Below are 14,119 nucleotides of genomic sequence, written 5' to 3'. Positions count from 1 at the left end.
TTCCACAGGGCTTGTAGATGTGCTGATCGTTTGAATCAGGTATTTTTGGAGTAGGGAGAGATCTAAAAAGGGCAAGATTTGGCTCTCCAGGAACTGGAGTTCCCTACCCCTGGTTTATTGGTTCTAATGTCGACTTAACGCAACTCAAATTTATTTACACAGTACCATATCATATCATGATCGTTTCATAATATAATTCAAAATTCAATTTAAACATTAATAAGAAATACATGAAACATTTTTTTTTTTAATGCCTGGAGTTCCCAGAACAGAGTGAGACCTCTTTGCCAGGTCATTCAGCGGGTAAACCCGTGTGTGCGTGCGCGTGTACATGTGTGTGTGCGTGTGTGTGCGCGTGTGTGTTTGTGCAAAGGAGGGCAGAAGAGGTTAATGTGAGCCACGCATGACTTGCTTTGCATGCCGCTCTCCTCCATACAGTAATTGCAACACTTATTTTCAATGAATATTTTAATACTTATTTTAGGATCAATTACCCAACCAGCAGGTGAGCTGGAGCCTATCCCACGACTTTTGCCACGGTCCACTGGTCAATGGATAAAAACAACTGGAGTTTTTTGCTTAATTTATATTCCACAAATAATATTAATCAGAATGAAATTTAGACAAGTAGGGGCACGTAGAAGATATTATTGTAAAGAACATTTTTGACACGACTTCCCCTTTAAGACAAGGGCAGGAAAAAAAACCTCTAACAGCCACTTTTCCAGCTCCTTCCCCTTGGTTGGCGCTATTGAACAATGCACACTAAAACCAGCATTCGAAAGCCCTTTTCACACTGCACTTAACAGGGAGCAGCGTGGTGCTGTGATGTCAGACTAGTGCATTATAGGTCTTTTTGTTGTGACAACGTAGGGAACTGTAGAGAGACATTTTTGGACTGTGGGTAAAAAAATGAGTGCAGAGTGGGAACTCGTACAGTGTGCCGTTCCAACTAGGACCGCCACTGGTGTTTTGTTGTTGTTGTTGTTGTTGTTGTTGTTGTTGTTGTTGTATTAGTAGAGAGATTTCAACTGGCAAAGACCAAGGTTTTTATAGTTAATTAAAACAAATGAAATAACTAAAACTAAACTTACTGAAACTACATTTCCTGAAGGAAAACTGAATCATGATTGAAATGTGATCGTTTGCTGCACTGACAATTTGAAATAATGTCCTGTTTATGGAAAAAGGGAATGGAATTTTTTTCATTGCTTAATAACCAAAATAATCAATAGATTAATTAATTATTAAAATAACCGCGAGTCGCAACTCTCATCTCAAAACTCTATTAAGGCTACAAAAATGTCAACTTTAAATCCTCTATTTTAAAAATGTTTGTATTGTCGTGCTCCAAAACACCGGGCACATTTTTTAGCATCTCATAAAGCGACCCCGAGCGACTTTGCTGCCGCCGAGCTGACGACACGCCACTTATTCCCCTGTGGAGGGTCATAACTCTCCTCAAACATGCAACTAAATGTTTTGCTCTCACGACACTTTCCCCTCCCTCCCCTCCTTATCCACTTCCTCGCCTATTTGCACTCACTTATGACACCTTAGTAGCACAGAGTCAGAGGTGACAGAAAGATGGATGACCGAGATACGCACGCACGCAACTATTGTTGCACGCCAGCTTGTATGAGGGCTGTAAAGGAAGGAGGAGGCGCGGTGGTAAGAGTGGGGGGGCATTAGCTCAGTTACTAATCTGCTATTTGTGCCTGGTCAGGAAAGGAAGGTGATCCACTAGCACACACACACACACACACACACACCCCACCCCCACGCACACACACACACATTCGCAACATGGGAGAAGTACGTGTCCCTGTGGTGTTTGTGTAGCGTTCAGGGTTGCGTGTGAAGCGTGCTGCTTGCATGTGACCCCCGCTGACCCCGGTGGCAGCTCCTGTCGTGACCCGACCCCACGGAAGAAGGAAAAAAAAATGGCACGTCAATCAAAAGCAAGACTTTTTGCAACAAGCTAACACGAACTGGCGGAATGGAACAGAGTGATGGAACTGGTAGAAACTATGCAGTAGAAACTGTTTTGCAGCACATGCAAATTTAGCCAAATAAAAAAAAAGATCATTTACACACCAAATAACGCCAAAATAACTAATCAGCAAATTACAAACAAAAATAAATAAATAATAGATTTGGAGAAAAATCTGTCCCGCGTTTATTGCTCTGCCTCAAGGCATTTAGTCCTCCTTTTTTTTTTAATTTCAACCTGTCAAACTGCAAATTAAAACTGCAACCTGAGGGCACGTCTTGCATTGTCTAGTCAGAGTTTCACTCTCTGTCTAGCTCAGACTAAGCAAGGACAGTGCAGGGATAAAACACATTAACTTAAATTATTTTAATCAAAATAACTTTTGTTGCGAAGTTTGTCCACTGGAGGGCGCACTGACGACCACTTAAATGACCACTTCCCACTTAAGTGACATTCTGAAACTGGCTCTTACTCATGATTTGACAGCTGAAGGCGAAACGATGGCAAGATTCATGCCGTCACCTTTGCAATGTGAAGAAGACAGTTCCGTGATAACCATTACCTCCTTTAGAAATAGTTAAAGAGGCTGACTCTTGCAAATACCACTCAAAACGTTCAAAAGAAGTTCTGAACCGTTTGAATATTTTTTTCCATTCACTGCCACACCTTGCACAATGTGTATTTTGATGTACACACTAAAAAGGCGGAGGGACAGTTGCACCTGTAATCAGAAAGTTCCCACTTTTTAGTTTGTATGACGTGATCCGTCAGTTGAAGTTGTCAGGATTTCCATATGGATTTGGAAATTTACTTGAATTTCAAATGATTTCAAGATAATAAGTTGTTTCAGAAAAGGTCATTAGACTATAGAGATCCACTATGATCTGTCAATTGCACGTGTAAAAGAAAACATTGATTCAAAAAAATTATTGAAATTGTACTCACTTTTTGGGAACATTTCAGATTTGTCATATGATTTCGAATCAGATTTGCAAGAGATAACACTCAACAAATGTAAATAATTTCCAAATATACTCCCAAAAAAGGGGGAAAATGGAAATGTCATAATTTAGGGATAAGACCATCTTAGTTCAGCCTGTTTAATTCACAATTGGGTGAACTTGGCCCCTGAACTAAAATAAGTTTACCATCCCTGAGCCCTCAAACGGTAACACATGATACATAAAAGCGGCGATACCGCCTCAAATTTACTGAGCGTCCAATCAGATTGCTACAAAATGTAAAAGCAATGAGGTCATCGTCAACGTTCATGTGTGGTGTCATGACTAAAATAATCCTATCAGCATTTGTCTGATGTGGCTCACGCAAGTCACGAGAAGCTGCTTATTGATGTGAGACGGAAGGACTCACCACAATGCAACAAACTAAAAAAACTAACCAAAAAAGACTAAAAAAAATGCCACAGAAGTCTGTCTTGTCTGTATGTCTATCATCTGTAGATCTACAAAAAAAGAGTGCATAAGCCATGTGTGAAAATATTCATGAAATCTGCCATTTTGGTTTCAAGTCTTCAAACTTAGTAACACCCCTTTGGGAAAATGTTTAAAATTCTGCCTCAAAAGCCAGTTTCACTTTGCAACATGAAATTTGGTAAGAATTTCTACCATGAGTAGAACCACAAAAAAATTCTCAAGACGTTGAAAATACAAAGGAAGTCTACAATTTTTCATTTCAAGTCCTGCTGAAATTCACAACATATTCTGCATTTGTGTATATATAAATTTCCCCTGAAGTCAGTTTGCCTTATCAAAATGAAATTTGGGAGTTCACTTGCATTCGTTCCAGCTCTCGGCCATGTTCCAGCTCATCTGCTTGTTGTGAGTATCCTGATGCTTCCCCTGTTCCTTACACCGGCTAACTGGCTACCAGTAGCGGACCCGCCTCACTTCCTGCTGAGGAAACATGTGATCACTTTAATCTGTTTAAGAAGCTTCTACAAGTCATTCCTCAACTATGCCTCTGCTATGTGAACCTACTGTCCAGCTGTGTGGCCTCGACTGCTACATACGCACTCATGCATGCATACACACAGTTGTGTGCCAATTTTGAGTGTCGCAAAAACTCTCAAACAATGTTCACAAGGTTAAATCCATGCAAGTGAGCACTTCTCTTTTGCCGAAAAATCCATCTAGTTCACAGTTGTGGCATATCTGAGACGGCAAGATTATTGCGCATATATGATTTAGGCTACCCACATTAAAAAAAAAAATTACCCTCAAATGTGTGCAATTAATTTGGTGCACAGGAAAATGGTGGTATTTAAAAAATATATATATTCATAAAAAAACACGATTTATTTCTTGATTTTTTTTATCAAATGAAACCTTTTTCCTTTAAGTCTGAAAATAAATTCTCTCAAATTATATATTTTATTTTTTTCTGATATTTGTCAAAAATGTGCTTTTTATTTCTTGAAAATTACTTTTTTCCCCTCAAAAAACTCTCGCCAAAATTATAATACAATGATATTTTTCTCTCTCAAATTATTCCTTTTGAAAATTACATTTAAAAAGGTCCCTGAAAACACTTGTTTTTTTCCTCCAATTTTTTTTCTTAAAGATTTACTAATTTCTTTCCACTTCATATTGCTTTTTTCCAACATAATAAAAGCCTCTTTTTTTCCCTCGTGAATCCAGGTCTGGTTTCCTCTGAAATCACAAACTACTGTTTGCTTTTGGCTATGTTCCTGGCAACATCCAACCAGAAAGTGAATCCGGTGTAGCCGCACACTTGTGACAGCATCTTAATCCTGATTTGTTGGATTTGTTTTTTAAAGAGCCCAGCTCGTTCCTCGCTGCCTTCTCGTGTTGCATGAGTACGATGAGTGAGAGCCGAGTGGCACATTGCATGACTCCAAAGCCGCCAGATCCTCGCCTGCTCTACACGCACACGCGAACGCACGCTCACGCACACGCACACGTCGGAGTGGTGGTCGTGCGTTGTTCTTTGTTCTGCTAGTTTAAGAGCCTTGTGTGTCTTTTGCAGTGGGTGCCGCCTTCGCGTGACTTGAGCAGGCAGATTTAGGATTGTCCGCAAGTCCGAGACCCTCCCCTCCCTCTGGACCAGGCCTCCGCTTCTCACGCAAGCAGCGCCGCACGCACGCACACACACGCACACGCACGTTCATTCGCGTACTCTCGCTCAGCCCGCATGCAGTGACCCGTGACCCGCTGACCTTTGGCCATAATTAGCACGTTATGTTTTGATGGACTTGACTGTTTTTTTTTGTTTGTTTTTTTACAAGCATTGTCAGTCAATGTAATCCAATTCAGCTATTTGGCTCTTTTGATGCATGGCATATAATTGTATTTATTTATTTATTTGCATTCACATGATTTTGCCTATTTACTTGATTTTTTTTTAACAGCTGTCATCACCGATTTTGTCTCATTATGCTTCCTGTATTATTGCAAGTATAAAAATGATAAAAAGCTTTTTTCATTATATTATTATTTTATTAAGTATTTGTATTTGTTTTTTTCACTCCATACTAATTTCCTCTTCAGATCAAGACAATATCATAAAGATGAATTTACTTTGTGACTATCTTACTTGTATTTACTTGTCTATTAATTAATGTACTAATTTATTAAATTAAATTATTTATTTTACATATGCATTTAATTCTGCGCATAATAATAATGCACATAATTTATTTATTAATCTATTTTTACCCATTGGTTCATTTATTTTTTATGTATTTATTTACTTATTTATTCAATTCAATTATTTATTTTCATTTTATTTGATTTTTAATGTTTTATATATTATATAATTTGTTTATGTATCTTTACCCATTTATTTATTTAATTAAATTATATTTTACATATGCATTGAATTTTTTATGTTTTGTATTTTATATAATAATATAATATAATATAATTAATGTATTTAATTATTCATTCACGTAGTATTTATTTATTGTTGCATGGTCCAGTTCAAGCCTTATTAAAAAAAAAAAAGGATTTGCACATAAGCCAATAAGAACAAGCTATGTATTTAGCTATTAATATTAATACAATGGCACGAAAAAGAAGCAAAGCAGATTAAAATATAAGAATTCACAGTTTTTGCTTTGTTTTTTTTGTTTTCTTTTTGTGCTTTATTTATTTGTTTCGCAACACTTGTTGTTGCACAATCTTGGCATGGAGAGCTTTTTTTTTTTTTCTTTTTTTTTGCACAAAAATGGCCACATGTGCAACTAATCCTTTCAAACATGACCATTAATCATTAACTGTTTCATCTAACTTTTTTTTACATTGAACATCACCAATTGAGCGGAGTCACCTAAACTTAGCAAGGAATGGCGGGAGGGGGGGGGGGAATCGCAACACTATAAGAATGAAGGCACCGTTTTATGAGAGTGAAATCCAAATATCACGGGGGGAAAGGTAAGAGAGTAAAGTTGTAATGTTAGCAAGTATTCACGTTAATATTTAGAAATATATTTTTTTTAATCGAAACATTCCAACTTTATTCTTCTAACCGAGGATGTCATTAGTTCTTTACATCTAGGTTAGGTGTTACTTTATCAATGCCACAACTTAATTCTACTTACATTGTGACTGTGATCGTACACCATGAAAACTGAACTTTTTTTTTCGCCGCAACATTGTATCTTTAATGCAATAAAAATCACCTTACAAAAAGATATTTCTGATAAATGCTCAACTACAGGAAACTTTATGTTAAATAAAATGTTATATTTACAAACAATACATTTCTGATGACCTAATAGCACGTGAAGCACATTTACTTACTTCAAATATTTGTTTCCTTGCTGCATAAAAACCTTTGTGAAAAACTAACGTATTAAACTGGTGTACCCTTGCACTTGGATAGCCCTAACCGACCCCCACCTCATCCTCCCCCCCTCCCCTCCAGGCATCGCTACCTCAAAGGGGAGGTGAAGGTTTGATCGCTCCGCTCGCACGCAACTGGTCAATGTTTAACTCCGGCTAACAGGTACTAGCACGCAATGGCATTCGACCTGAGTGCTTTATCAGGAATTAGCGCTGCCTGGGTGGTAGATGTCACTGATGCCCTTTCCCACCCGGACAACCACCCCCTTGCCCCCCCAATGCTCGCTATTACACGCCACGTGCATGATTGCTTTCAGTCAGTGACCCCCAACCCAGCTGTACTGAAAACAGTACAACTAAAATCACGTATTAAACATGTGAACACAAAAACAGCAGAGGCTTGACATTCGTCAAATGAGCAAGTGAGGAATGAACACGACTTTAACAAGCCGGCATCACATAAAGAGTCATTAGCGATATCATTGTAGCTTTAGCGGCAGGGACATTAGACTGGCAGTTAAGTTTCTTACCACGTTTTTCTCTTCATCTTTTAATCTTATAACATGATGACTGGAGACTTTGCAACTTTTTTTCCTGCAGCGTTATGACGTTAATCTTGTAACAACGCGTCTCTCCCCCCATTACAATACGACTTCATGCTCATAATATTATGGGCTCTATATTTTCAACGGCGCCCAAGCACTAAAATTGGCGCGTCCTGATTGGCTGAATTTATTCGACGAAACTTTGTGCCACGTGTAAGTATTGGCAAAGGTTGTGCAACTCAATTTTGGTCAAAGTGATCGAGGGGCTGTCGGACGGATTGTGAGCTCTCCAGAAATGTGTTATGGACGTATTTCATTTATAAATATGACAACAGAGCGCAAATCACTGAACGCATTATTGAATTCTTATCATATTATTTGTAGATTTTTAAACTTTATATCATCCTTTCGCTGTCAGTTTCTTATAGACACATTTTGCACCTGCTCGGACTCCCACAAATCAGTTTCTCCTTCTGATTTTGAAGAAAGGAAAGGATTTGATTCTACTTGGGGTGAATCGTCAGCGTTCACGCTCACAACGTCGCAAAAAGCCCGAAAAATCCTCAGCGAAAATACCAAAACAAGGTCTAACGCGCCCCTGCGCAGATTTATACTGCGCCTCGCACCAGACTTGAGAAAATAGAGTACCCATAACTTTATTGTGGTAAGATTACGGCTTTAGTCTCACAACATTACACAACCTTTTGATCAAAACCAGATTTATTTTTTATTCTCACACACAATTTTATTGTCTTAACATTACAACCCGAAGCTCACAACATTTGATTTGAATTTTTCTGTTATTGCAACTTTAATCTTGTAATGTAAAAAAGTATGACTTCTTTTGTGTTATTATGGTAAAGTTTGGTCAATTTACTGTTGCTCTAACCCAACTGACGGAACTTATGACTCAATTCCAGTAACATCGCAATTGTTTTCTGAAAACATTACAAGTTTCTGGTCACAACATTACAACTTTATTTTTGTGACATGACACATTTTTTTTTTTAGTCAGGCTATCTCTTTATTCTTGCAACTTTATGATTTTTTTTTTTCAGGTTGTTATCATAGACTGTTTATAGTCATGGAAATCAGACCAGTAACGACCGCATTATGACTTTATCAAGAAAATAAGAACAGACCATAATAAAGCACTGAATGTCTGTGGCTTTGTTGCACGCCGCTTTGCGCACGCATTAGAGAGCTTTCCGAACATGCAATCACACACGCCCGCACGCACTCACACGCGCACACACACACCTCTTCAGCGCAGTTAGACTCATTCATGGCAGACAGAAGGAGGGGTGATTACATCACGGGCTGCAACCAATAGAGACGAGGAGCACGCTATAAAGCAGAAGCCCGTTCTCTCTTTTGGGGACACAAGGAGTGTAAACTCGGGGCCGAGTGCGACTTTGACATCTTTTCATACGTCTTGGATTGCATTGCTCATCTGTTTGCTTGAAGGTAAGCTCACTTTGTGCACACCAGGCTGCACAAGTGTCCAACACCTGCTATAATTGAGATTGGTACATTTGCAGATGTTTTACTGTCACTCAACTCTTAAAATTATTTGTTTATTTTCAATGCGGCGCACCCAGGGTAAAATAACGTGCAGTCCTCATTCGTTCTCCACAGAAGGCAACGGACATGTTGCGCATCCTGCTTGCCCTAACAGTCCTGAACTTCTTCTATTTCCAGGTGCTTTGATTTAGCAGTCAGAAAATAATAAGGACGTTGCCATGGTGCTCATGATACTGCCATTGGTGGGGGCCGTGTCCGTGTCGGAAGGCCTTGTAGCCGTGACCACGCTGTGTTTGGTCTACCTGTTGCTCAAGTCCTTCCGCAGCAACATTCCTGAGGGACTGCGGCGGCTCCCGGGGCCCAGGCCTCTGCCGATCATCGGCAACGTGCTACAAGTGGGCAACAGGCCTTACCTGAGCCTCACCGGCATGAGCAAGCGCTACGGCCCCGTGTTTAAGATCCAGATCGGTATGCGTCCCATTGTGGTGCTGAGCGGCAACGAAACGGTGCGACAGGCGCTCATCAAACAAGGAGAGGACTTCTCGGGCAGGCCTGACCTGTATACCTTCCGCTTCATCAATGACGGGGAGAGTCTGGCCTTCAGCACGGACCAAGCAGGTGTGTGGCGGGCGCGCCGGAAGCTGGCCTACAGCGCCCTGCGCTCCTTCGCCACCCTGAATAGCAAGTCATCACAGTACTCGTGCATGCTGGAGGAGCACATCTGCAAGGAGGGCGAGTATCTGGTCGAGCAGCTCAATAAAGTCATGAAGTCCGACGGCAGCTTTGACCCCTTTCGCCACATCGTCGTCTCCGTGGCCAACGTCATCTGTGGAATGTGCTTCGGCCGTCGCTACGACCATGACGACCAAGAGCTTCTGGGGCTGGTGAACCTCAGTGACGAGTTCAGCCAAGTGGTGGGAAGCGGCAACCCCGCCGACTTCATCCCGGCTCTCCAATACCTGCCGAGCGCCACCATGAAGGCGTTTGTGAGCCTCAACGCCCGCTTCACCGACTTTGTGAAGAAGATTGTGGTTGACCACTATGCCACCTTCAACAAGGTACTGCCCACCCATCTTAAAGCACATTTTCTTCCATTTTGTCATGCAATCGTTTTTCAGACTTCTCCTATATCACATTATGCATTTTTTTTCATGGGTTTTTACAGTAAACATTCCAAGTACATACGGTAATGCCCTCGCATGAGGAAAAGGAGAGCGACAGTCGTCGAGTTACTTTTCAGCTGTTTTCTTAATTCCGTGGGAAAAGATAAACACAATAGGTTCACTCACTCAGAAGTTGCAGTTGGCCACATCCTACCCAGTCGCTAGCTTTGGTGACATCACATGTCACCTGACTGGGCCCCACACTAAAAAGCCCTTCGATTCATTTGATGCTTTTTCTGTGTGTTCAAATACATTTACACTGTGTTTTAATATGTTTCAATGTGTTGAAAGCACAATTGGTTGGGTAAATATGTGTACAAGAACTGGTCTGATGATTCTGGACTACATCGCTAGCAGGCTCACTGTGTTGATCAACGTTGTCCAATTGATCCGCTTTCAGGACAACATTCGGGACATCACAGACTCCCTCATCGACCACTGCGAGGATAGGAAGCTTGACGAGAACTCCAATGTCCAGGTGTCAGACGGCAAGGTCGTAGGGATCGTCAACGACCTCTTTGGCGCCGGTTGGTTGGAGTTCTTCTTTTCTTTCTACTTTGCCCTTAAGCAAAATCAGTTGGGCATTCCACTTGGTGAGCTTGCTAGGATATTTGAGATATTTGAAATCTCTGGTGGCTAAATTGTTGAGGCTACTGGAGATCTTGGGTGTCAAAGCTATCAGAGATCGCCGGTGTCTAAAGGATTGGAGGTCACTGGTGACTGGAGTGCTACTGGAGATTTTTGGGGGCTAGGATCTAAAATGTCAATGCTATTGGAGATCATTGGACGATAGTGTGTCGAAGCTACAGAGATTTTAAGGTGGATAAGGCGTAGTTAAGTCACATCCTAGGCACTGGAGATTTCCAGTTCCCTCGCCACCAGAGCCCTTCAGTCACTTCAACAGTCTAGTCCAGGGGTCTTCAGTCCTATTCCTCTCTCTCTCTCTGGTTATATGAGATCTCTGTTTTGTTCTCTAGGCTATTGGAGATCTCTGGTGGTTCCAGTGATTTAGTCTCTTCTGAATAAATAAAATGAAGTTTGATTCTCCTCTAGGTTTTGACACCATCTCGACCGCCCTGTCCTGGTCAGTCATGTACTTGGTGGCTTATCCAGAGATTCAGGAGAGACTTCATCAGGAGCTGAGTAAGTCCCTGAAAGTGAAATTTCCCGTCCGGCATCCGTGCTGACTATTTACCAAATCTTTTCATTTGCAGAAAACAAAGTGGGACTTCATCGCTCTCCTGTTTTATCCGACAAAGCCAACCTGCCCCTCCTGGAGGCCTTCATCCTGGAAATCTTTCGTCACTCGTCATTCCTGCCCTTCACCATCCCCCACTGGTAAAGTTCATTTCTTTGCAGTTGTATGATGCTGTCGCAGGGGCAGCGTGACATTTGATGCATGAACTTGCTGTCTTTCCAGCACCACAAAGGACACATCTCTGAACGGCTTCTTTATTCCCAAAGACACCTGCGTCTTCATCAATCAGTGGCAAATCAATCAAGACCCGTGAGTAGGACGCTAACTCTTTAACCGCCTGGCTCGCTGTGAAGGAACACTGAGCGTGATGTTTTACCTGCATCTTTCAGTGAGATCTGGAAGGATCCGTCATCTTTCAACCCGGAGCGCTTCCTGAGTGATGACGGCACTGATCTCAATAAGCAGGAGGGCGAGAAGGTGATGATTTTCGGCCTGGGCAAGCGCCGCTGCATCGGCGAGGTCATCGCACGGCACGAGGTTTTCCTCTTCCTGGCCATCATTGTGCAGAGGCTGCGTTTCCACACCATGCCCGACGAGCCCGTGGACATGACGCCCGAGTACGGCCTCACCATGAAGCACAAACGCTGCCAGCTGAGAGCTACCATGCGACCGCTTGACCTACAGTGAAGACTGAGCCGTGTGATGTCTATGAACAATATTCACAGCTGCCATAACTGCCACAGAGATGTACAATGCGTTATACTGCATTTGAGTTCGCATTTCCCAGCGTGTCCACCTTAAATAATCGTTCACATCCGACAAAAAAGCAGTGAATAGGTGTGTTTTTCTTGTGAATAGTGGAGGATAGATTTCCCCCAAAAAATTGATTGAAGAGGTGAATCCTGGAGTATCGGATTTCAAATAAGCAGGGGAACACTCTACTTCCTTGGTTGTGTACTACTTTCCTATCTTGGCAGCATCTTCAGGTGTTACAGAAAGAACACCAAAAAACGCAAATGGGTGAATTTCTGAATTGCGAACCACAACTGTGCTGGGTTTTACTCTCCTCCTCTCTCTGTGATTTGTCTTTCTGTTTAAGTCCCAGCCCAGTCCCGCTGTTCTGCCATTGGCCGGCTTTTCAGTGACTCATGGACCAAATCAACATCCTTAATAATAGCAACAACACTGATTGGTCACAATGCCACTTTACAATTCCTCAACAGTAATACTGTAATCTAACAAATGACTTTTTTAAGTTACATATACTGTATGTAGTAATATATTTGGCATTTTTGTGTAACACTATGGACGCATGGCTAACAAAGAGGGCCATATTGTCGGAATGTAATGTACAGGACGTCAAATTGAAGTCAAGCAGCTAACGACGTTGAAGACATATTATTTGCCAATGTTGTGGCTTTGAGTCCCGCTGCTATCCTGTGACTCTGAATGAAATACATATGAGCTTATACGGTTTATATTTTGTAACCCAATATAATGTGGATTTAAGGACACTGAAGCTATGTTTGTATCCTAAAATGTGATTTTTGTGTTTCTATCAAGTATTTTGTAAAGTAATTTTATGTGCCTAATATTTGTATATATTTGAGGGGAAATTATTGTGCTGTGTGCGTGTGTGCGTGCAGACGCGTGTGGGCGTGTGTGCACGTGTGTATTTGATTTGCCAAGATACCAAAAAGTGAAAAAAAAAAGACTTTTTTTTTTTAATACAACAGTAAGCTAGACAATTTTGCATTTCTATCGTTATGATTACCTATGTGAAAGTGAACATGTGACGGTCAACACAATAAAGATTTGTTCAATGAAAACTAAAAAAACTTTTCTTTTTAGAGTTTTAATAATAGGAATGTAAATGTTTTAAATTATTATTATTGTTTATTTTTACAAGTAAAAAATACATTAATTAAAACAGAATTTCTATTTAAGGGAATACCCTCTGGAAGGCACATGACTCGCTATACAGTAAATTTGTCTCTTTGATGATTTACAGTAACAAAATATTCGGCACGTTAGAAATCGTAACAGTGAGATAGTGTCAAAGTCATTATTTTAGTTTTTTTTTTAGGTGCAACTTTCTGTAAAAAGTTTAAGAATGCTTGTTTATATTTTGTACATAGTTGTGAACTTGACTGTGTGTATGAGTCATATTTTCATATGTTATTCACTTCCTTATTTTTGTTTGAACAGCTTGGATAATAAACAGTTTTAAATGTGCTAAATGTGGGTAAGTAAAAGTTAAAATAATTAATAAAATAACCAATGCACAAAAAAAAAAAAACACCCCACTCCATCCTTCATTTTACCACAGTAAATATTGGTATTATTCAATTTGACCAAAATATATTGAACCATAATGGAAGTAACTTTCATTTTATATGGGAGAAATTTTATCTTTCTTCAGCAACTCTGCTGACTTGGTACCACATCCGTTTCATAGTTCAGAGGTCATGGGTTTGTATCCGGGCTCCAGACTTCCTGTGAGGCGTTTGCATGTTCTCCCCGTACTTGAGTGAGTTTTCTCTGGAAACATCCCACATTCCAAAGAATATTCACGTCAAGTCAGTAAAAATTGCCCACCAGTGAATTTGAGTGTGTTGTTTATTCTGTATGTGCCCTTTGCTTGAGTTCAATTGCAAACCTAATGTGGATGCGGTACAGAAAATGGATGGATGGACTGCTATACGGGCGGCACAGTGGACGACCAGTTAACACAATGGCCTCGCAGTGTAGAGGTCGTGGGTTAGATTCCGGCTCCGGCCTTCCTGTGTGTACTTTGCATGTTTTTCCCGTGCCTGCGTGGGTTTCCCCTGGGTACTCCGGTTTCTTCCCACATCCCAAAAACATACATGGCA

At 40.8% G+C, this 14,119-nt stretch overlaps 1 protein-coding gene across 1 annotated transcript; it reads left to right on the top strand.

The window, feature by feature from the left end:
- The first annotated feature begins 8,730 nt into the window (after positions 1–8,730).
- cyp1a (cytochrome P450, family 1, subfamily A) lies at positions 8,731–12,979 on the top strand. Its single transcript, XM_088295449.1, has 7 exons — positions 8,731–8,828; positions 9,063–9,943; positions 10,449–10,575; positions 11,102–11,191; positions 11,263–11,386; positions 11,469–11,555; positions 11,636–12,979. The coding sequence occupies exons 2-7, from the start codon at positions 9,104–9,106 to the stop codon at positions 11,931–11,933; spliced, it is 1,566 nt and encodes a 521-aa protein (XP_088151575.1). The 5' UTR covers positions 8,731–8,828; positions 9,063–9,103; the 3' UTR covers positions 11,934–12,979.
- The last annotated feature ends 1,140 nt before the right edge of the window (positions 12,980–14,119 follow it).

Source organism: Idiotropiscis lumnitzeri, chromosome 5 (assembly GCF_059441095.1).
Source record: "Idiotropiscis lumnitzeri isolate Australia: NSW breed Sydney's pygmy pipehorse chromosome 5, RoL_Ilum_1.0, whole genome shotgun sequence".
Classification (NCBI taxonomy): Eukaryota; Metazoa; Chordata; class Actinopteri; order Syngnathiformes; family Syngnathidae; genus Idiotropiscis; species Idiotropiscis lumnitzeri.
Note: the sequence above shows the minus strand (reverse complement) of the source record. Positions and strands in the feature narration are given on the sequence as shown.

Coding starts and splice junctions, on each gene's coding strand:
- cyp1a (XM_088295449.1), top strand. CDS start 9,104: ATGGTGCTCATGATACTGCCATTGGTGGGGGCCGTGTCCGTGTCGGAA. Junction 9,944..10,448: donor ACTATGCCACCTTCAACAAG/GTACTGCCCACC, acceptor ATCCGCTTTCAG/GACAACATTCGGGACATCAC. Junction 10,576..11,101: donor CAACGACCTCTTTGGCGCCG/GTTGGTTGGAGT, acceptor ATTCTCCTCTAG/GTTTTGACACCATCTCGACC.